The sequence below is a fragment of the Columba livia genome, chromosome 2, assembly GCF_036013475.1.
Source record: "Columba livia isolate bColLiv1 breed racing homer chromosome 2, bColLiv1.pat.W.v2, whole genome shotgun sequence".
NCBI lineage: Eukaryota > Metazoa > Chordata > Aves > Columbiformes > Columbidae > Columba > Columba livia.
The window spans coordinates 14,794,238-14,815,864 of record NC_088603.1 but is presented as its reverse complement, the minus strand read 5'-3'; the positions used below and the strand labels follow the sequence as shown (position 1 = coordinate 14,815,864).

Here is a 21,627-nt window from a genome sequence, read left to right as displayed (position 1 = left end):
GTCCATGTAAGTCAGGTGAGAAATAATTAAAGCCACTAGAGTTTTATTGGTAAAATAGAAATGGAATTTGACATATACCAATATAAAAACAGCATGTGAAAAGCTAATGCTTTACTCTTGCTGCTGCTGCTTCGAAATTTGGAACTGTTCTAGGAATGTCAGTGATATTTCTTGGTGATTGCCTGTTCTTCAGTGTGCTGAGACTCCTACTGAACCTCCTTGGAGGCAACGCACAACTTCAGCCCTCACCATGTCGCACCACAGGGAACTGCAGCACTGCAGACAGACAGGATCATTCAATATTAAGGCTGGAAGGGACCTCTGGAGGTCACACCTGGTCTGGCCTCTCCTCAAAGCACAACCAGCTGGGTCAGGCTGATCAGGGCCTGTCCAGCTGAGTTCTGAATTTCTCCAAGGAGGGAAATTTCCGAACCTCCATAGGAAACCTGCTCCACTGTTCTAGGGAAGTCTAAAAAAAGTATTACAGTGTCTGGGTGCTTAAACTACAGCTCCAGTGTGATAAGAGGCGTCAGTGGAACATTGGAGGTTAAAGTTGAACAACTTCAAAATGAAGTAACAAAGAGAATCGAAACTTCTATAAGAACCCCATGGTAAGATTTTAATAAAATGTGAGTGTTCCTTTGGATTATGAAATATTGAAATGAAATGATTTGATACTCTCATATTGGGTAGATATCCTCCTGAAGGGAAAGTAAAGAGGAAATAAACCTCCACTGATATGTTAACTTTTCTTTCTACTTGAGAGTGTTATATAATATACAAAGTACGCTATAATGTCCTCTGAGATGGAAGATATGAGATGCTGTTTCGCGCTAATTAAAACTGAACACTTCAGTGCTATCTTTAGTTTTCAGTTTATTCAAACGGATTTATGTTCTGTTGGTTGGGATGTTGTGTAACCGTCTGCTATCTAGGATCATAGGAGGCAGGACATCCTGGATAACTGGGACAACATCGGATGCTGTGGTTACTATCGGACACTTGGGAAGTTCAGGATGGATTTCACCTGCAAATAAACACCCCAGGGATTAGTTCTGGCTCAGCAGTGGCCTTGCTGGATCTTGGGTGCTGTTGCTGATCCCTGCTAGTTTGTGCCATGTTATGGTTCTGTGTCTGGATAAAAAAAGTTCCCCAGGACCAGTGATGACAGTGAGTGGTTAAGCCAAGCCATTGCAAGACCAAGTCCTGGGAGTAACAATCAAAAGCATCCAAACCGTCTCAGCATGGAGTCATTTTGGGTCTGGCAGGTTTATGAGCTCAAGATGTGTGCTGAAACAAATGATTTCTGTACCTCTGCTGGACCTGAAACGGTTTTGGAGGCCAAGTTACCCAATTGGCTTAACTTATGATTAAATAATAATTTACTGATGTTCCAAGTGTAAAGGTCAATCATTGCAAAATCTTGGTGCGAGTCTCTGGGAAGAAATGGAAAATAATGCAATATTGCTGTTTCTGAAATCTTCAATCTGTGCAGTGTATTTTCTGACATGTGCTCAAATTATTAAAATGTCTCCAATGAGGTGCAAGTGTTGCCCATCAAAACTTGTTAGACTGACAGTCGTCTAAAACCACGTGGTTCATTCCCATACACAGTAAACTAATAATAATGGAGGTGTCAGAATGAGGTATAGAGTTTGTAAGTAAAATGTATTGATGGACCAGTGTCCGTTGGTGTTTTCCAGATCAGAATTGCATTTTCATTTCAGCTAGGAATTGAATTGTGTTACAAATAAGTTTTGAAGATTGTAGTGTTGTTGGTGTTAACACTGAGTTCTACTTCTTCTTTGTAAGGTGAGAAAAAAAATCAGAAAGGTATGTTGTTTGACTGAAGCCACTGAGAGTTTCTGCTAATGACATATCAGTTACTTTCATATTTTATTTCAATAGTCTTGTTATCATTCTGTAAAAAAAAAAATAAATCTATAAACATACAGTCATAGAAGTAAGTGGGTAAGGATGGGTGTGATGAAGATTGTTCTTGGAAGCTATTGAAGTGTTTGAGGAGAACTAGGTGTTGAATTCAGGCAGAATCTATCTGTTGTATTTTTGGAATCACAATTTTCAATGTGCAGTAGAGAAGCACTTAAATTTTGCTACAAAAGCTTACTTGCAGAAGAGGCGCTGCAAAGGATGGATTAAATTAAAGTAGAAATTAACATTGGTATAACAGCTTCAATTTGTTTTAAGCTTTAGTTCCCCTTTTAAGTATAGATACAGCTGTTAAAAGTGGATGCAGGCAAATGATAGCATTTATTTTAACTTATGTCTTCTAGATGCAAAAAGCTAATTTTATCTTTTATTAGTTCTGATTCTGTAAAGGAACACCTCCCAAAATAATCCAGAGGAGATTAGTTTTTCAGACTGTTGTTTAAAAAAAAAAAAAAAGTGTTTCTCACATTGTTGCTTCTGCATTTTTTGGTCTTTTAAGGTAATTAAATTTCTTCCAGCATTTTGGGATGCAAGTTACAGTGTTCATTTCTACAGTGAGCTTTTAAACTTCAGCTTTCTTGTATGACTTCAGAGCAGCTAGTCCTAAAGAAAATGTAGAAAGTGTTTTGCTTTCGAAAATGAAGCCAGTGAAGCTTATTACAACACATGAATATGCTGAACCGCGTAGTACACATGGAATGCCGTGTCTGTTTGATACAAAACCCATTATTTAAGAAAATGACCCCTGTGTTTAAGACATTATTCAATGTATAGTCATAATTGGATGCAAATGGCATTCAGCGTTCCAGTGATGGTTTTTTTCTTTTTTCTGTTTTTTTCCTCACTGAGGTGCAGCGTGCTTGCCTGCGTGTGGGAAGGCTCGCTTGCTTTTGCCAGCAAAGGCAGGTGGTGTTCTCCCACCAGCCATGAGTTTGTTGGGGGTGAGTAGTGTAGTGCCTAGCCACCCCCAGCCTTCCCCTTCAGACGGGCTGGAAGCCACCTGGCCGCCCTCCAAAAGCCGCCCTGATTCAGCACATCTTCGCAGCAGCCAGCAGCATCCATCCCCTTCGGCAGCGCCGCCAGCCGCTGCCTCTCCTTTTTACTCTGCTGTCCCATCAAACTCAAAATCTTGGTGCTGGGGCTGTTACGATGTCCTGGGCCTGATATATTGAAATGCTCTGAGGTTAAAACCAGCGGCTGACAGCTCCATTTGTCAACAATAATGGACTTTCTCACGTTTGCACAGGAGACAGAGCTCACTTGGCTGTGTGTGTGCTGCTGGTATGAGGATACTCTCTGTCAGTAGGGCGAGAGCTCAGGTTTGTACCAGCTTTTCCTCTGCCTAAATTTCACTGTGTACAGAGTCACCTGGTTCTCAGCAAACTAGAGCTAGAGAGAGCCAGAACGAAGACTGTGTGTGTACCTGAGTGGGCTTGACTGCAAGTTGAAGAGCTACACTAATGTGACAGCAGAGGCGTATCTCTGGGAGACAAGTCCTGATTGCAGTGAATTCCCACGTTGGCCGAGGATCTTGATAAATTTTTACAAATGTTTGCTGCAAGTCGTGGTTTTTTTCTGTCTTCTCTTACTTGAACACATACACTTAAAACCCAAGGCTGAGTCAGGGAGCCAACAGCAAGTGCGCAAAACAAAGTGCTGTCTTGTAAGGCATTTTCAGGAAGGGAGCCAGGAGCCACGCTAAGCACATTTCTCCTGGTGAGATATTTATCAGATGCTCAAATATGGTAAAAAAGGTAGTATATGGATTGTGTCTTATTAGGCTCCTCTTTAATTTTAAAGCTGATTTCTCAAGTATGTGCTGTTGGGAAAGTAGTAGCAGCCTTTCTTAGAACTCATTTTGTTTATCAATCTGTTGTTATTAATGTAATTGAGCTCCTGTTATCAGTAGCAGGTAACTATTCACACAGCGTGTTGACATACTCTCTCCCTGTTTACTTAGGTGTAAGTTCATTTGTTATGAATTATTCTGCTTTATGTAGTTCCTTGCAATGTCATTCTTACCTGTTCTTATCAGTTTACTTTTTCTTCTCTGAATGCCTTTGAATTTGAGGCCACAACAGAAGCCTTCCTCTGTTTGTTGGGGTTTTTTTGCCTTTTCTTTTTTCTCTCTCTTTCTAACCTAGAGCTGCACATAAGAAAGGATACTATTTTGGGGGGGTTGTATGCTTTGTATATCTATAGATGTGGAATATTAATTCAAAATCTACTAAAGCTGCATGCAGGGGGTGCAGATGCTGGTGAGATCCATGTGCCACCTTCGTCCTGAGCTGTGTGTTTCTGTGGCTTGATCAGTGTTTGTTTTGGACCATACAGAAGAGAGACGAGTCTCTTGAGTCTCCACCACTCTTCTCATCCACCCAATTACACACTCTTGTTTCAGTTTCTGTCTGAACCCTTGCCTTGGAGGGACCCCTTGCTTATTTTTAGGGACTTAATTTTAGTTTCCCAAAGCATTTAAACTGTACTGTTTATTTTCGATTCATGCACCACTTAGAAACACTTCATAGGCTAAACTCACAATACCAAATTTTATACATCAAAATATTTTCAGACTGAGGCTCTAATTAAAAAGTCAAAATCCGTTTTTAGTAATGGGCTTGACACATAATTTGGAATTCATAATTTTGTACTTAAATAGCATTTTGCCTTTCTTGTGAAGGAAAATGAATTTTTGAACAATTAGTGATATTTTGATTCAAAGTGTTATAGGAAAATGTCATTGTTTTCTTCAGTGTTAGAGTGGCAGGCAGGGGCAAATCAGAGCTAAAGGGGAAGTGGTGTGTTCAGCAGTCTGACATCTGGCCTCTTGAAAAATTCAGTTTTCATTTTATCATATCTTGCTACCTACACATTTCTTGGTTTTTAAGAAAAAGATCTGAAAAATCTACAGTTTATCTCTGAGGTCTCATGTTGTAAATATTGTGACTTAATAGCTGAGTATAACCTTGTTTTCACAGAGATCTTAGAATGTTTATTATGCCTGTCTTTTTGTGCCTGGTGACGTAGATTGAGTTCAACAAAGTGTCTGAAACAAGGTGAAGGTTAATTCCTCATTAACACAAGAAAAATAGAGAACCCTTTGGGGAGGGGGAAAGCCAAAGCCCTTTTACTGAGCCTTTCTTGTTTTCATTTGACCAGTCTGTAATATTCGACGTACTGTAACTATTCAGATTTTTTGAGTATTCTGTAAAAAACTTCAAAATTATTTAAAAACATAAATATCTTAAAGGAATATTTTCAGTTTTCTTAGTGGCCATCTATTTCTTTTGCTAGAGCAGAAGTAAATTTCCTTCAGCATCTGTAGAAGAATATCTGTAGATATTTAAAATTCAAAACAAAATGTTGGTCATTCAGAGTCCCAAGCACTGTTCTGTCTTTATAAAATATGCAACCTTTCAAGCAGGTATGATATTCTGCATGTATGTTGTACTTTGATCAAAGTATCTCATAAAATCTCCCGATAGTTTCTGTCAGTCAGTGAAGACTCTTGTAACTACCAATGCACATCACCGCCTAATAGCTTTTTGTCTCAATGCAGCGAAGAAGATATAAGATCTGTAACAAGATACAAATAATAGGTGAATGCAAACCTGTATTTTTATAGAGTATCAGTATCAGGACTAATTGTTGGTTTTAGTAAATGTGTCCATGTTGTCATGTTGAAGCACTTTTCAGTTTCAACTTCTGCTCTGTCGTGCACAGCAAGTGGTTCCACGGGTGAGAAACCAAACCACAGAACACGTTCACTGCCTGGTGCCAGTGAAGGCAGTAGCAAAAGTTTCCATCCGAATCAGAGCAGAATTTACTAAATAAATGACTGCATCTCAGTTTACTTGAATCATTGGCAGACGTAAAACTTGTTTGAAACAACCTCGGAGTGAACTGAGAAATTGCTCTTGGGAGAGGTAATCTGTTGAGAGAAAATCGTGTGCTTTCAAAACATGAATTAATTGTCATATGACTTTATTAGTGACCGTTACAGCCACTGTAACTTGAGTTTTACTTTCCGTCAGTAAGAGTGAAGACCTTCCTGGTGGCCACTTCAAACAAAAGTTGTCTAATATTGTGTGGTTTGTATTTTTTCCCATGATTTTCTCGCTCAGTAGGCCGTTTATACTGTGAGATGGTTATTTTGTGGACTGTGTACATGTATTCAGAGGTTTAATATTTCTTTCATAAGATATATTTTCTTCTGCGAAACTTTAGATTATACAACAGCTGTCTACTGTTTTTGATGATCTTGTTGCCAAGCTCTAATTACGTGTGCATGTCACAATTGTGAAAATTAATGGACAAAACTATACGAAGGATGTAATAGGCCTTGATGTTATTGTGCATCCATAAAAATACATGGGATTCAAAAGCTATTAATTATTATTTTATTCTTAATTGAATCATATTTTCTACTAATACTAGACCTTTCAAGAAGCACAGATCACCACAGGAGCTCTGTGTGCTTGTATGAATGCAAATCCTTGTAGAAAGCACCGATGAGCTGTTCTGGCTTTTAAAGTTCCCCCGTAAGGTCACCCTTTCCCCATTCCCTCAAGTCCTTACCAGCATTGAATTTTTGATGTACTAGCTGTTTTTCGGGTATTTGTTTGATTTTTTTTTTTTTATGTATTAGCTATTCTTTGGGTATTTTTTCATAGATACTAGCTATTGTTTGGGTATTCTTTGATTAGGTGACAATAAGCATTAATTTAATCAATCTGCAGGAGATTTATTGTGTCTGCTCAACTAATACATAAACTGTTTAAATGTTTTGGATTGCAGAGTATTCAGTTTTGTTTATCTCACAGGTAAATATTCGTAATTGTGATTTCCCTTTCCCTAACAGGGAGTAGGTAGCCACACAGATTACCCACAACTGGTATTTCTTAAAATGCATTTTGTTTATCAGTCTGTTATTATTGATGTAATTGAGTTGCTGTTACCGATAGCAGGTAACTGTTCATACAGCGTGTTTACTTACTTGGTCCTGTGGATCCCTCATGCATTCCCCCATGGTGGCTGGAGCATCAGTTGGGGGAGCCAACCTAACTCTGTGTTTGGAAACAGGGGGTCATACTGCACTCCCCACCCCAGCAGCTCCTTGGTAGGTGTACAGAAAGTCCCTCCAGAGTCCCTTGTTTCATCAGATGTGCTCATATAACCCTGTAGTCTTGGCAAGTTGTAGCCACCACCCTCTGGGCTGAGGTCTGGGCTGTGCTGGTAGCCTTGGGCAGGTTGGGCCAGACTCTGGTGTCCTGAGCTTACCAGTTCTTGTAGATCCTCCACCATTACGAATTAATTACCTTCTTAGCATGTACTTTCCTGTCTGTTCAACCTGCTGTGTCTCTGGTGACTGTTCTTCTGTCCACGCTATAGGTGTCTATAGAACCTCTTCACACAGGCTCGCCAGAGGGGCCCTGTGTGACGTGATGCCATATCTGATAAATTACCCATAAATTACAGCTATAGTTGTTTGTATGATAGCTAGTAACTCTTATTGATAGCATACCCTTGCTTTCCTCGTTAGTAATTAGCATTTCATTTGTTTACATTATTAATTTAATTATTTAAGCTATCATTTGAATTAATTCCAACATGTGGCTATATTAGCAACAAACAGAAAAATTAGAAGTTTGTTTCTGTTAATATGATCAGAAGGCAAAGGCCAACTAAAATATGAATTTATTACATCCAGTCTTGAGCTTGGCATAAATGTGTATATTTAAATCTACAGCTTTTATAAAAGAATCTTCTTGAGAGCAGATTATGGTTTTGAAATTTCTGGAATGAGTTTATGAGAACAATTTTCTTTTTAATTTCTACTTAATAGCAAAATAGATTAAGTCTTGATTTTAATGTGCTTCCACAGGTATACCTTGAAAGACTTTTAACTTACGCAGAGATAGATATTTGTCCAGCAAACTGGAAGCGAATTGTACTGGGTGCAATTCTGCTGGCATCCAAAGTTTGGGATGACCAGGCAGTGTGGAACGTGGATTACTGCCAGATCCTGAAAGATATCACGGTCGAAGACATGTGAGTGCAGTATGTTTATCTTTGTCTATGAATGCCAAGATCTGTGTATATGAGGGGGATGGGAAATTCTCTCATAAATTACATAAAGTTTGTGTTTCTGCGTTGTATCTAAACATGGTGGATGCTAATAGATGGCATGAAGTCTACTTGACAGTTGCTTACATAGAAGACATACATTATTTTTTTCTGGTTGGAGTATATTGTGCCGCTGGATGATCATGCATGGTGGTGAAAACAGACCTGCAGAATATTTAAATGTATGACTTGACAAACAACCCCCACATCCAGTGAGCCTGCATGTATTCACTTCAACAACATTGAGTGTCATGCTAGTTCTCTGTGCAGACAGTAAACCAACATGTAAGGCAGGAAAAAATAATGTTGTGACCCTAATGACCCTAAGATGATCATCCACTTATTTATTGCTATTATTCAAAATAAGTGTTTTGGGGCTTTTTTTTTCTTTTCCTCCCTTTGTATTCTGCTGAGGTCATTTAAAAGATGTTAAAAATCTAAGACTTTTACTTGCAAAGAGAAATTTCCGTTTTTCATCTTTTTTTATCTGATGGTATTCATGAGAAGTGCATATTGTAACAGGATAGAGAGTTGTGATATCTGGCTGGACGCTCCTGAGTCATATTAAAACCAAAGTCCAACAGTAATAAACTGTAGTAAGAATAACCACAATTAAGATTTTAATGTTTACAAATACTAAAATGAATGCTCATTTCACTAAATAGTTGAGTGTTTTTGTTTTTTGTTTGGTTGATTAGCAGATATTACGTGTATTGGCTGAAGTGCCCAGGGTTTTCATCATCTGTGTGTCCAGGGCTGGATCACATCCCACGCACACTTTCCACGGTTCCCTTGCCGGAGCTGCTGTGTATGGGAGAGCCGTGCTGGAAGGGCCACAGCTGGGATTGGTGCTGGGATGGGGCCAGAGGGGCCAGGTGCCTCATAGAATCACAGAACACCAGGTTGGAAGCGACCGCAAGGGTCATCTGGTCCAACCTTGGCAAAAGCCCAGTCTGGACAAGATGGCCCAGCACCTTGTCCAGCCCCTGCGGCTCATGCATTCAGAGAGTCACCTTTTCAGTCTACTGGTGCACCCCATTTTTATAAGAACTAATAACAATCGAATTATTAGAAAGATGTTTTAGTACAGTATCTGTGTGTTTCAGAGCTCTTCTAAGCCAAGCTCAGTGTCTGTAATGAGAAGTATATAGACTTGTCTCTGCTTTAACTCACTTAAATCAGGATGGCAGCCACTGACAAGAGTTTGCAGTGCATAAGCACTCTGGGAGGAGGGAAAAAGGAAGAAGGGAAGTAGATGAGAAGAAATGTTTACAAAGACAGAATGTTTTTTTGAATCTCAGTTTGCAGTCTCAAAGCAGTGAAAGGCCAAGCGTTTTTGCTAAAGTGGCCCTAATTTAGTTTCTTTATAGCTCACCGTTTGTCAGATTTATAGCTGGTCTAAAAATGATCTGTAAGGGAAAGGTCGAGTGTTAGGAGTCAGCTGATGGCTTTAAATTAGGCATGGTCATACACTACTAGATAAGACTTATAAATTGTGAGTAGCTGTCATTGCTCAAGTATTAGGAAAGTTATCTCTAAATCTGTATCAACAAGCAATTTGTTATAAGGTGTTTTTTCCTGAGTCAAAGTGAAAAACACAAAGCTTGCGTGGCTGTGGTATGCCGGACTTACTTTCATTAGTTTGGGGAAAAACTCTCGTTTCAAAATAGAAATGGGAAATACCACATAATGCCATTTCAGTATCTGTTTTAAAACATATAAGCTACTTTAAGGACTTATTTTCCAATGTAACCCAGACAGAACGAGATTTCCAAAATAAAAGTGGGGCTAAGAGGGGCAAGAAGCTGAAATCAGGCCCTTCACCTTTCTTTGTCCAGTATTATTCCATGCAGAATAATTTGATAACGCTTCCTTGACTGTTTTGAGTGTTTCTTGAGTGATATTTGCGAAGCTACTCTTCCCTTGATCTTGCGCTTTTGGGTGTTCGGTGGCAGTAAGGGCCTGCCTCCCTTCTTCAAGGCAAATCTGAGGGCTTTTAAAGTGTTTCTGAAGCTGGGACATGAGCTGGAGTGCTCAACAGCTTGAAGCACATGACAGTGTTAATCAGGAATGGTTATAAATACGAGTTTTGAAATTGCTGATTCTCAGAGCTTTTTGGTTTTTTGGGGTTTTTTTTTGAAGGCAGGCGATGAGGCAAACTGTGATAGTGTGAATGGAAACAAAAAGAAAAGAGGTTATTGTTTTTGACAAACACATACGATGGTGCTGCTGTTAGCAGTTGCACTTGAGCTGTGTAACACCATGGCTCACGTGGCAGGCCTGTGCTCCCATGTAACACCAGCCTGCTTTCTGCACTGTGGATTCCTTAGCCAAGCTCTGAGGCCTTGTCCTCAAAGTTCGTAGCTTCTTAACCTGTTCAGAGTTCTCAGAAACTCCAGAAACCTTTGGGGGGCCCTCTGCTCTCTGTGTGGTTCTTGGTAATCTGGCTTTGTGTTTGGAGCTTCTTGTCAATCCTTCAGCGAAGATTTTGATGCTTGTTGACCTGATGTTTATATTCCTGTTGCCTGTTTTTCCAGTATTTTTTTCCTCCTATCCCTAGTGTGATGGATTTTTTTTTTCTTATTTTTCAGGTAGTTAGGACAGTACAGTATTATGATTTTTAAGTGCCTAGCTCTGTGCAAGACAGGGCCTTTCATTGTTTATATTAATAAAGCAGAAAAGCTCTAGATCAAAATCTTCAACTGCTGTGAATCATTCAGCATAAGCAGTGCAGGCCTTTCAGGGTTTTATAAGTCACCAGCACTACATTGAGCTGTGTCTAAAAGCTACCAGAGGACTCGGTAGCTGTGTCTGTGGTCGTGTGTGTAGCATCACCTTGAGTTTCTGTGTGAATCTGAGGGGTGGCCACAGGAAAGCAGATGCTAAAGCAGTCTAATGTAGATGTATGGGGGAAGGAGGGTATCGTGGTTAGTTAAGTTATGTTAGTTCAAGTAAGAAACAGCTGTATTTTTTTAGTTCTTTCTCAGCTGTAGTTTGTCTGCTGATCTAAACTTCAAATCTGAGATCTAGAGGATAGTAAGAATCTGAGGCAGTACTCTTCAAAAGAGGTACAGACAATGTCTTTCTGCATTAAAATAGGCTTTATATGATCCTTTAACCTAGATCTTTAGGCTTAGCTTGCAGAAAGTAAAATGGTGGCAGGATAAAAGGACATTTGGAAATAATCTACTTTGTTTATTGATAGACATCTTAAAATGTAATTTTCGTTTTTATTGTTTAAAAGATAGAATCTTCCACAGTGTGAATTCATTCCAAGGAGTCCATATCTGTCTTTTGGATAGTCTTTTATTGTTAACTAATATTTGTAATTATGTAAACAGAGAATTTTGGCAGAGAGAGAGAGTGAAGGTAAGGAAAGACACTGATTATGATGTTAGTGATGTAAGAGTAGAGTGACAAGAAGAAAAATCATTCAGGGTTGAAAAACTACTGTACCAGTACCACTGCTTATCCTCAGATCCTTCCTTGTCTGTTGCCAGCTGCCTGCACATCCTTTGCACACTCACACCGCACTCAAAAAGTAGCTTGAATGCAATGTCATAGTCAATACCTGCTGGTAACACAGCTGTGTGGTCCATATAGTCTTCAGTAAACATGCAGCTCTTACCACCCATTTATTTTTTTATTTCTCATGTCTTGAAATCACTGTTTTGAATCTATCATGTGTCCCTGCATAAGTATTATGTAGGATGTCTGGTTACCATGCAATTTATGAAAATTTTCAGTCCTTAACTTCGTTGGTTTGCATATTTCTTAACATACTTCTTAATGTACTAGTATAGGTAACCAAAGTTTTCACAGGGTGGGAGCTCAAATAGAACCTCTGCTCCTATCAGCTGTTTTGACAGTGTCATTTGTTTTAGGTACTGAAAAACAAATGATCACCACTGTGAATTTTGATTGCACGTCCTATGGAAAAATTGCTTCATTCTGTTTATAAAGAAAGATAAGACAGTATGCTGAAAAATTCAGGTTTCCCATGACTAGTTTTAAATGATTGATTATGAAAGGCTGAAGAGAGTAAATAAGTTCTTTGGTAATTTAGGTGTTAAGAGTAGTTTGCAGCATTTATGAGAGATGTGTGACAAATTTAGGGCACGTTTGCATTTTGCATTTGCATAGCTGTGTGTGCAGATCCACCTAGTGGAGGTACAGCAGAAACTACAAGAAAATTGTTTTCCTGCTAGCTTTTCTTTCCCACATTGTATTAGCTGAACTGATAAAGGTGCCCTTCCGCTAGCAGAAGTTTGTGTCATGGTTTGGTGGGCATTGCAGTAGCAGCTGCAAGGGGCAGCGTCTTTCGTATTCCTCGCTGGTATACGTACACTGATAGCACTTGGTAGACTAGGTCAAACCTTAGGCTAGGATAATTGCATCTGGCAAGAATAAGAAAGGAACTTGGTTTATACCATTTGCAATTTAAAGTAAATTACATTCAGAATGCGGAGTCTGAAATATATTTTCACGTTTGTCTTCTTTCTACAGGAATGAGCTGGAACGCCAGTTTCTTGAGCTGTTGCAGTTCAATATTAATGTTCCCTCCAGTGTTTATGCCAAGTATTATTTTGATTTGCGTTCCCTGGCAGAAGCGAATAACTTGAGTTTTCCTTTGGAGCCCCTCAGCAGGGACAGGGCATATAAACTTGAGGTAAGACACTTTCTTTTTAGGTTGCTCAGAGTTTAATATATGTGGGGATTTGGAATTTTTATGTTGTTTCTCCCTTCCCTTCTCTTCCCAAATATTCCCATCTGAAGTTAGAACATAAATATCATGTGCCCTGATTTCCATAACTACTTTGTGGTTTGGGTATTCATGGACGTGAAGACAGCTTTTTGGCCCAATTTTCTTCATACCGTGTCTTGCTTTCTATTTCTTTTTCAGTTCCAGTTGTCTGAATTGGCCTTGTTTTTGTGTTTTCATTTGGTTTCTTAAAACTCATTATCTGCCTGAAGGACAGAATATTAACAAATATTGCTGAAAATAACTATTCCACGTGCTTGTTATTTGCTATTGCTCCACTTCACGTGGATCCAAGTCTGTTGTCTTCCATCGTGTTTTTCTCAGTAATGGGAAAACAGAAATGAGCACACGTCTTTAGTGAATAAATCATGAATGCTTATGAGACCTGAATATACCATGTACAGAAAACACAATATTGGGTGTTCTGGACCTGTGAAATGCAGGGCACTATGAATTCACACACAGGAGGAATTTAAATAACCTTGACAATTGTGCGCACTTTGCAAGTCTGGAATCTATTTTTCCCAAGCTTTCATATATGACTTTTTGAAATAAGGGCATTATTGCATGAGTGTGTACACATTTTGTTACTAATTTTGAAATTTGTTGTTAGATGCTAACTGCTTTTAACATTGCATGTCTTTGATTGTATAACAGCTTGCACCAGATGTGAGCTTTGCATGTTCTGAAACTCATAGTGCTTCTATAAAACAGGCAGGCAGCACTATACAAGTTTTTGTGGGGGGAAATGGTGTGTGGGAAGATTAATTGGCTTGTTTGTGACTGTAATGGGAACAGAAAATGTTTGAGAAAGAATCCAAGCAGATTTCACTGAAGTTGTATTTCTCATTCTTTCTAGATATTATTTCTAAATTTCACAGGTAGTTCTAATAAGAATGTATCTTAATTCTGTGTATGGAGTGTGATGTAAATTTGCGTCAGATTTTGTTTCTATTGAAGACAATTTCTAAAAATGAAAATTCATTTGGATTGTAATCTTAAAAGAGATAGTTTACTAAGTTACTTAGATAATGGGTCTTGTTAATAAGTTATTTTACATAAACTAAAATTGAGCTAATTACTTTTTAAAGATAATTTAGTACACAGTTTTTCCCCGCACTGTTAGTCTATGTTGCACACAATGTACAATAGCAGGTTACAAATGAAGGTAACGGCGATAGCTCCTAAAACCTTAGAAGAAAACAGGATATGACTGTGAATACCCAGAAAATACTGGTGGTTCTTCTTTACTAACTAAAGAGAAGGCATATTTTAAAATAATGGAATATATTTTTTTTGATAAATCCATTTTAATAAAAACTTGCCCGTGTTGGGGATGCTTTGTGCTGCAGATGTCTGCGGGGAACAGGAGCTGCCGTGGAACCAGCCTGGTCCACCAGCTCCTTGCCCCTGTTCTGTAGCCAGAATGAAGGGGACATGATGGGAACTGCCTCGTTCCCTGGCAGTTCTTGGTTGTCATTAGCGTGCCCTTGAAACTGGTTGACAGCATAATTTATAGCCTAGTTCCTTGAGCACACTTAAGCATTTCGCTTGCCAAGAGTTATCAAAATGCATTTGCAGCACTTTTCTAGGTCTCTCGTGTGCTGTTCAGCCCAGAGCTCTCTGTTTTTAAAACAGTTGCTGGGCTTGTCAAGTGGAGGAGATGTAGTACCACATAGGCTGTGGTAGCTTTGATCCTGAGAGAAAAGCTGCAGTCTGTGATGAAGGATAACAGACTCGTAGTGAGTGTAAATGTGCAGTGGAAGGATTTGCCTTGTCTGGTAAATGGAAGGGACCTTGCTCAGTCCTGAGATTTTAAACAACTTATTTACTGACGTTTGAAACCACGAAAACTCTTGCATAGAAAAATGGCTATATTATAAAACATTTTTGCTACTTTTATGTTTTCAAGCTATTTTATGAATGTGAAGCAGGAACATTAGATACGGCATGGCAGAATCTGCATCGCTATGTCTGCAGATATCGTGAGGTTGCCATACCTGTGGTAAAAACAAACAAACAAAAACCCAACACCAAGAAGACCAAAGACAAGGCTAGTAAATACCATTCCTCATCAAATGGAAATGCTGGACAAGATGCATCAGGTTTGAGGTGTTGTAAGAGGTTGTAGGACTTGTAAAAAAGATATAACTTTCTGGAGCATCTCTAGTGGATGTTTTTCCATATATAATGTTCCCACAAATGACACCTAAGAAGAACCTTTGTCCTTTAAATTGCTATATGAAAGTAATTTTTTCTTACTTTACATCACCCTGTGGCCTAAAAGTGTACTGAATTTGTTATATCAGTCTACCTAGTAGCCAGAAACCATTTTCATGACCCCTCTTTCTTTTTTTTTCCCCATTGTATGGAATAATGCAAATTAAAAATGGCAAATAACCTTTCATTAGATCATCCAGTTTGTCCACCTGCCAAAGCTGTTTTTTCAAACCAGCATATGTTGTAGTGTGTTTTCTCCTTCCTTTTAATTATGTCAAATGTTAAGGCTTCCTTTGCTTCTCCTGAGAAACTATTTTCTAATATGGGAGATTCTTCTGCTGAGAAGGTTGTTAGATATTTCACAATTTCCTACTCTTGCACCTGGTTATTCTTCCGTGTACTGAGCTGAATATAAGTCAGATTCTGCTCTTTGGGGTAAGTCCTCAAAACATGCCTACCCACTTTCTGCTGTGATCTCAGCACTGTGCTTGTTTCAAGGCTAGATTTTGTAAGAGCATTTGTTAGTGCACTCCCAGTTTAACTGACTGTATGTTGTCTGAGCTTTTCTTTATTAGGACAGTGCTTGAGCACATGGTTCAAACCCTTTGAACTATGTGCTGTATTTTCTTGCCCCTGAAGAGGTGCAGTCCCATAGATCAGACAAAGAAGAGGAGAAAAAGATATAAGTAACAAGCAGTGTCTTTATATCTCTCCAGCTTCCCGCTGTCGCAGTGATTGATTGTGATCCTTCATGTTTTCTGTGTTCAGAACCCTCTTAGCCAAGAAGTGAAGACAGAGCTAAACTCCTCTGCTGTCAGGAGTAACCCGACTGCTCTTCTTTTCATTCTGTATAAATTAAGGATAACCCCCATCACAGAATCATAGAATCATTTTTGTCAGAAGAGAAGCTCAAGATCATCAAGCCTGACTGTTAACCTAGCGCTGGCACTAAACAGTGTGCCCAAGAACCTCATCTGCGTGTCTTATAAACACCTCCGGGTACGGTGACTCAAGCACTTCCCTGGGCAGTTTTCCTAATATCCAATCTGGACCTCCCCTGGTACAACTTGAGGCTGTTTCCTCTTGTCCTATCACTTGCTACTTGGAAGCAGAGACCAACCCCCTCCATGCTACAACCTCCTTTCAGGTAGATGCAGACAGAGATAAGGTCTCCCCTCAGCCTCCTTTTCTCCAGGCTGAACAGCCCCAGTTCCCTCAGCTGTTCCTCATCACACTTGTGCTCCAGACCCTTCCCCGGCTTCGTTGCCCTTCACTGAACTCTCTCCAGCTCCTCGATGTCTTTTCTGGAGTGAGGGACCCAAAACTGAACACAGGATTCAAGGTGTGGCCTCACCAGTGCCCAGTACAGGGGGACGATCACTGCCCTGGTCCTGCAGGCCACACTAGTGCTGACAGAAGCCACACACTGTTTCTGATACCAGATACCTTTGCCGTATTGTAGAATGGAAATAGCAGGTTTGAAATTTATGTGGTGCTCAGGGAGTACTTGAGGTGGTTCAAAACTTAAGTGGCAACAAGCAGCAACTATAAGGGTATGTACACCAGTGATCATCACTGATCGGCCCATACACACTTGCATTATCCCAGAGGTGTGACCCTGTTAACATTTAAGCGTTTTCCATCATCACAACCTCTCTAGTTGTTCTAGTGATTTTTTTTTTCTTCCATTTTCCATATATATAACCCTTCCAGACTTAGTGCTGTCTGTCCCTGCTAAGCTCTCTGTCCATTTTCTGGGGTGTTGCAGCACTGACAGTTGCCGGCCTTTGTGCATTCCCAGCAGTGAAGCCATGCCCAGACTGCTGCCGTCCTGCCCTCCACAAACCTGTGCATGCAGCCAAAATTCATGTTACTACTACTACGGCCTTTCTCTCCTTTCTCCTGACCTGCACCCTTCACCACTGGCAAAGTCTCATCTACAGTCATATAACTCAGCAGAGGAACTGACTTCTAGTTCTGTATGCATATATATATAATGGGAGAACATACATGTGTGCATTTTTCCAGCTGATGACAGATATTACAATCAAGTTCAACATCCATGTGATTGAATAGTGTTGCTGTTTTTAAGAATGCTTTGGTTTCATAGGAGAAATGGTACCTTACAACTGTCAAAAAATTGTTTCTTTTTCTAGCAATAAAAGAAACAGAAATATCAGATGACATGTTTGTAAGTTATTTGGATTTATTTTAACTGAAGGACAGTAATAAATATTTATAATTTTCTGCTCTTGTCTTGTTTCCCCATATGTGATGCTAAAATGGACTCACTAACTTGTCAAACAAGCTCCAAATGTTAATTTTGCAAATTATTTGTAAATGAAGAGGCATCTGTAGACAGAGTACTGCTTCAAACAGCAGTCCATGTGTTCCTTATCTATATGATTAATCACCAGAGACTAGAGGTGCCAAATGAGAAGTGCCACTCCCAAGCAAAATTCTTTGTCTGACCAACGGCCAGAACAGAAATTTTCCTGTGAAACAGGCAATTTTGAACTCTATACATTCTCTGGCTGTTTGGTGCCAAAGGTAACAGCCTGATTTTGGCAGCTGAAAGACGCTGAGCTTCACCTCACTGTACCTGTTGGCCAAGCCGTGCCTTGGCACGTTATTCCGTGATTGAACGCTTTTCATCTATTGGATTTTAAATCTGATTGAATTGCGTAAACTTTCTTAGTTCATTGACTTCCTGGTTAAACTAAATAAAATGTTGTTAAGCAGTTTTAAGTGAGTTAAGTTATGATCTGCAAAGCAACAGGAATATTTGTGTTATTTTATTCTGTTGTGTTCTTCATCTGCACCAAGGAAGTAAACTTGGTTCAAGAATGGTCTCAACAAAAGGAAATTTAGTTTTCTTATATAAAGTAGCAATTGGTTTGCTGGTGGTGGTGATGGTGGGGTTTTGTGTGTGTGTTTGTTATTTTTTATTTTAATTTAGCCATGTTTTGTGGCTTCCTTGACCAAAGCATTATTGAACTTGCTCTCAGAAGCCCAAGTTGTTTGCTTCTGTCGTACCTGACTCTGGTCTTTGCAGGGCTGGTGAAATCAAAGGGCTCTTCATCACTTACTGCAACTTGATGTGCTCTGAGAGTACACATCAAGAAAGAGAAAGATGGTCAGTGGAGTCAGGCTGTTTATTTGTAATGTCTTGTTTTATAATCAAACACTTGTACTGGTTTTGTTTGTACAGTACTTCTTATTAAAAAACATCCTATCTTAAGACATCACTTAAAAGCATTCCTCGGTAAATAAAAATACTGGTTTAGTTCATCTTATTTTATAATCTGACCTTGAGGGCTCCTTGCGTTGAGCTGTCTCTGCGGTTCTGTGGGTCTAACACCAGGGTTAACATCCCTACTGATGCCAACTGTGGCCTGTCCCAACCATATGAGCTCTACTAGACGTGTTATTTTAGGGCACAATAAATTTGTGCATGTGAGGTCCATAACAAAGATTTGGCTTAAACTTGGCTAAGAACAGTAGAAGAATCATAAAACATTAACTCCAGTGTAGTATAGTAGGAGTTGACATTTGAATGATCTTTGTCTCTCTCTTCGGAAGGTTTTTAACATTTCTATGTGAAAAGCTCTTCACATGTTTTGCTTAGTGAAGTGACTTTTTGTAATTCTACCTCTATGTAGAAATTCATGTTTAATTCCATTTTACCTGTACAGCTGTGGCCAATGCAACTGATGTTGTTTCATTCTTTTGTCTTACAGGCCATTTCCCGCTTGTGTGAAGATAAATATAAGGACTTCAGGAAAGCTGCAAAGAAACGGTCAGTCAGTGCTGACAATCTGACTGTGGTTAGATGGTCCCCTGCTATTATCTCCTAACAGAGGAGACTGGAATATTCCTATGGACGTACTGTTTCATCCATCCATTTTTTGGGGGTGGGCTGGGGGTGGGGGTGATTTAAAAAACAAACAAACAAAAAAGACTTTTGATTTTTTTTTAATTTTTAAATCTGTCCAGCTGCCTTTACAGTGCCTCCCCATTGTGTAGCACACGAGTAAATACCCAGTGGAAGGAGAAATGGAGAAATCAGTGTTCGGGAGAGAAGATGGGCAACAATTTTTTCTCACTTTCACTAACAGCTTTACCCTTTTTATGAGGAAAGAGCCAATCAGGTGCTTGGAAGAAGAAACAGAAAAATAAAGTAGAGGCAGAAAAATATTTAAGAACTGTGCTGTTTTCTAATATGCCGTACTCATGAAGAGAAATGGCAGCATGAAAACAATCCGTGTAGTCAGATGACTGTGCACGAGAGGAATGAAGTTGGGAAGGTTCCATCTTAAAGGTTTCTCTTAATATCCTTTTTATTTTTTGTTGTTTTTTTGCATTCCTCATTGCTGCTTCCCAGGATAAATTTGTCCCTTTGCACAGCAGCAAATACGAAGTCTGTATTTACAGTAGCACAAGCCCCTGAATAAATAGTGTTGGGTTTTTTCACTGCACTTTTCTCTGTAAGCTGTCTTATTAGCATCATTCTTCATAATTATTATGCATATGTTATATTTCTTGTATGCCTTTTATTGTATTTCAAAAGAGAGAACTTGACCATAGTGCTGAACCAAAAGTGTGTACAGGGATCAGAAGATCTTCATAATTTCATGATGTGTTTTATTTATAGTATACTTGGGTGTGTGTGCCTTCCTGAGTTCTTGGAATCATTTATTTTTCCTTAATATAAAGATACAGTTATTAAAGTATTTAGATGATGATGATAAGACTTGGGCCAAATCTCTGACATTTGCAACAGATCTTGTGATCCTTTTTGCAGATTTTCATAGCATTAGAAGTTTAGCAGAATTCATTTTCTTTTTTTTTTAATGGCCTGACTAGTTCATTCCTTCACCTCCAGCTCCATTGTTGCAAGCAATATTCTCAATTTTTGTATGTTTACTTTAAATCAAAGTGAGTCTGTTTGTATAAAATAAAAAATAATATAAAAAAAAATGTTCCAGTGAGAAGGCCTGTAGAAGAGCAGAATGGGAATCTTAACAAGGTATTTGTCACAAGTAGATTCAATTTCAAAGCTAAAATAAAAACCCTCATGTTTTTCAGCATAGGTGCTTATAGAAATTAGAAGTAACTGAACTGTGAACATCATTTTATCAAGCTCTTCTGTTGTTGTTACTGATTCCCTCTTACTGTGGCTGTTGCCCCCTTGGAATTTGTAAGAACCTTTTATAGAAAATAACATGTCGGTATAAGCATATTTACTTTATAATGCCCCAGGGTGATTTTTTTTTCCCCCATTTTTTTTGCACAGTTTAGAAAGATATGGCTGAAAACTCTCAGTTCCCTGAAATCCTTTCTTTGCGACTATCGCTGAAATGAATGGCAAGAGACATCCCTGATTTATGCACTACTGTGGTAAACCATAAAGATTCCATATTTGTTTTATTAAGCCCTATGGGCTTGTAGCAAACCTTGGGGCCCCGAGCTCAGCGTAGGGCTGGTCGGACGCCCGCGGGCGCTGGCGGGATTGACGTGGTAACACCAAACAGTTTTCACTTGCCGATGTGATTTGTGTAGTTTGAGACATGAAGCTTTTGTCCATAAATTCTCCTGAGGTCCTTTGGGCCTTTAAAAGAATCTAATTCTCATCACTTCTTGTTGTGCCAATGCGTCAGAACTGTGAGTCTCCACCTCCATTTTTCCCTTGAACATGGAATGTAAGGAAAGTGTTTATAAGAATACAAATGCAGATGACAGCATTTGAAACCTCTTTACAGATAGTATCAAAAAGAACATTTTCAGAGCATTTGAGATTCATCTTTATAAGCATAAATTTAGGCTTTAAAATATGTAAAATATTTTGATTTATCAACACTTTGCTAAACTATTTTCCATTTAACTTGATATCAGGAATATTGGTTTTATCCATTTCTGGGTGATAGAGATATGAACTTTGGATTATGTAAAGATCTCAATGCATCTACTATAATTTTTGTGAAGTTTATTAAACTACTTTAAAGATTGTATAGTCTATTTATTGTATGTATGTACATACAGTCTGATACTTTAAAAAGTGGATTCCGTAAAACCTGGCTCAGTCTTGTTTAGACTATTGAATATCGTTTTAGCCTTGTGCACTGGACTCTACCTCTGTATAGGAGAATTTTCCATATTCCTAACTAGTACTGATTCTGTGATTAACTTGGTTATGTTTCTTGCACTAAGAATTAAAAACAAAATCTGCTGTAAGTGTGGATTTTTTCTTCAGTTTAAGTTTTGCCGTATGACTCCTCAGCGTTTAGATGGATGTTTCTTTCCCTCATGGTTATAGGATAATTCTTTGCTTTTCTTCTGTTTTGTTCCAGGGCTGCCAAAAAATACTGTACTTGTCAGTAAATCTCAATGAGTGTCTTTTGTTCGCAGGACATTCTATACCATGTAATTAAAAATGAATTATTATTTAGGATTATGTTGTGTTTAGTGTAGTTTTTTAAGCATTACTGTATGGAAAATGCCATTGCAAGGTTAGAGAATCACCTGGGCTGTGAGAAGGGAGGAAAACCAAATAGTGTCTTAATTAACAG

The 21,627-nt window shown here is 38.9% G+C and overlaps 1 protein-coding gene across 4 annotated transcripts in view; it reads left to right on the top strand.

Annotated features, from left to right (window-relative positions):
- Positions 1 to 21,509, top strand: part of CCNY (cyclin Y) — a 124,334-nt gene extending 102,825 nt beyond the window's left edge. For all 4 annotated transcript variants that reach the window (XM_065055119.1, XM_065055120.1, XM_065055122.1 and 1 more), the window contains 3 exons: positions 7,835 to 8,001; positions 12,583 to 12,745; positions 18,799 to 21,509. In XM_065055119.1, the coding sequence (XP_064911191.1) occupies positions 7,835 to 8,001; positions 12,583 to 12,745; positions 18,799 to 18,915 (447 nt within the window). In that variant the 3' untranslated portion in view covers positions 18,916 to 21,509. The remainder of the gene's footprint in view (positions 1 to 7,834; positions 8,002 to 12,582; positions 12,746 to 18,798) is intronic.
- Positions 21,510 to 21,627: the final 118 nt, after the last annotated feature.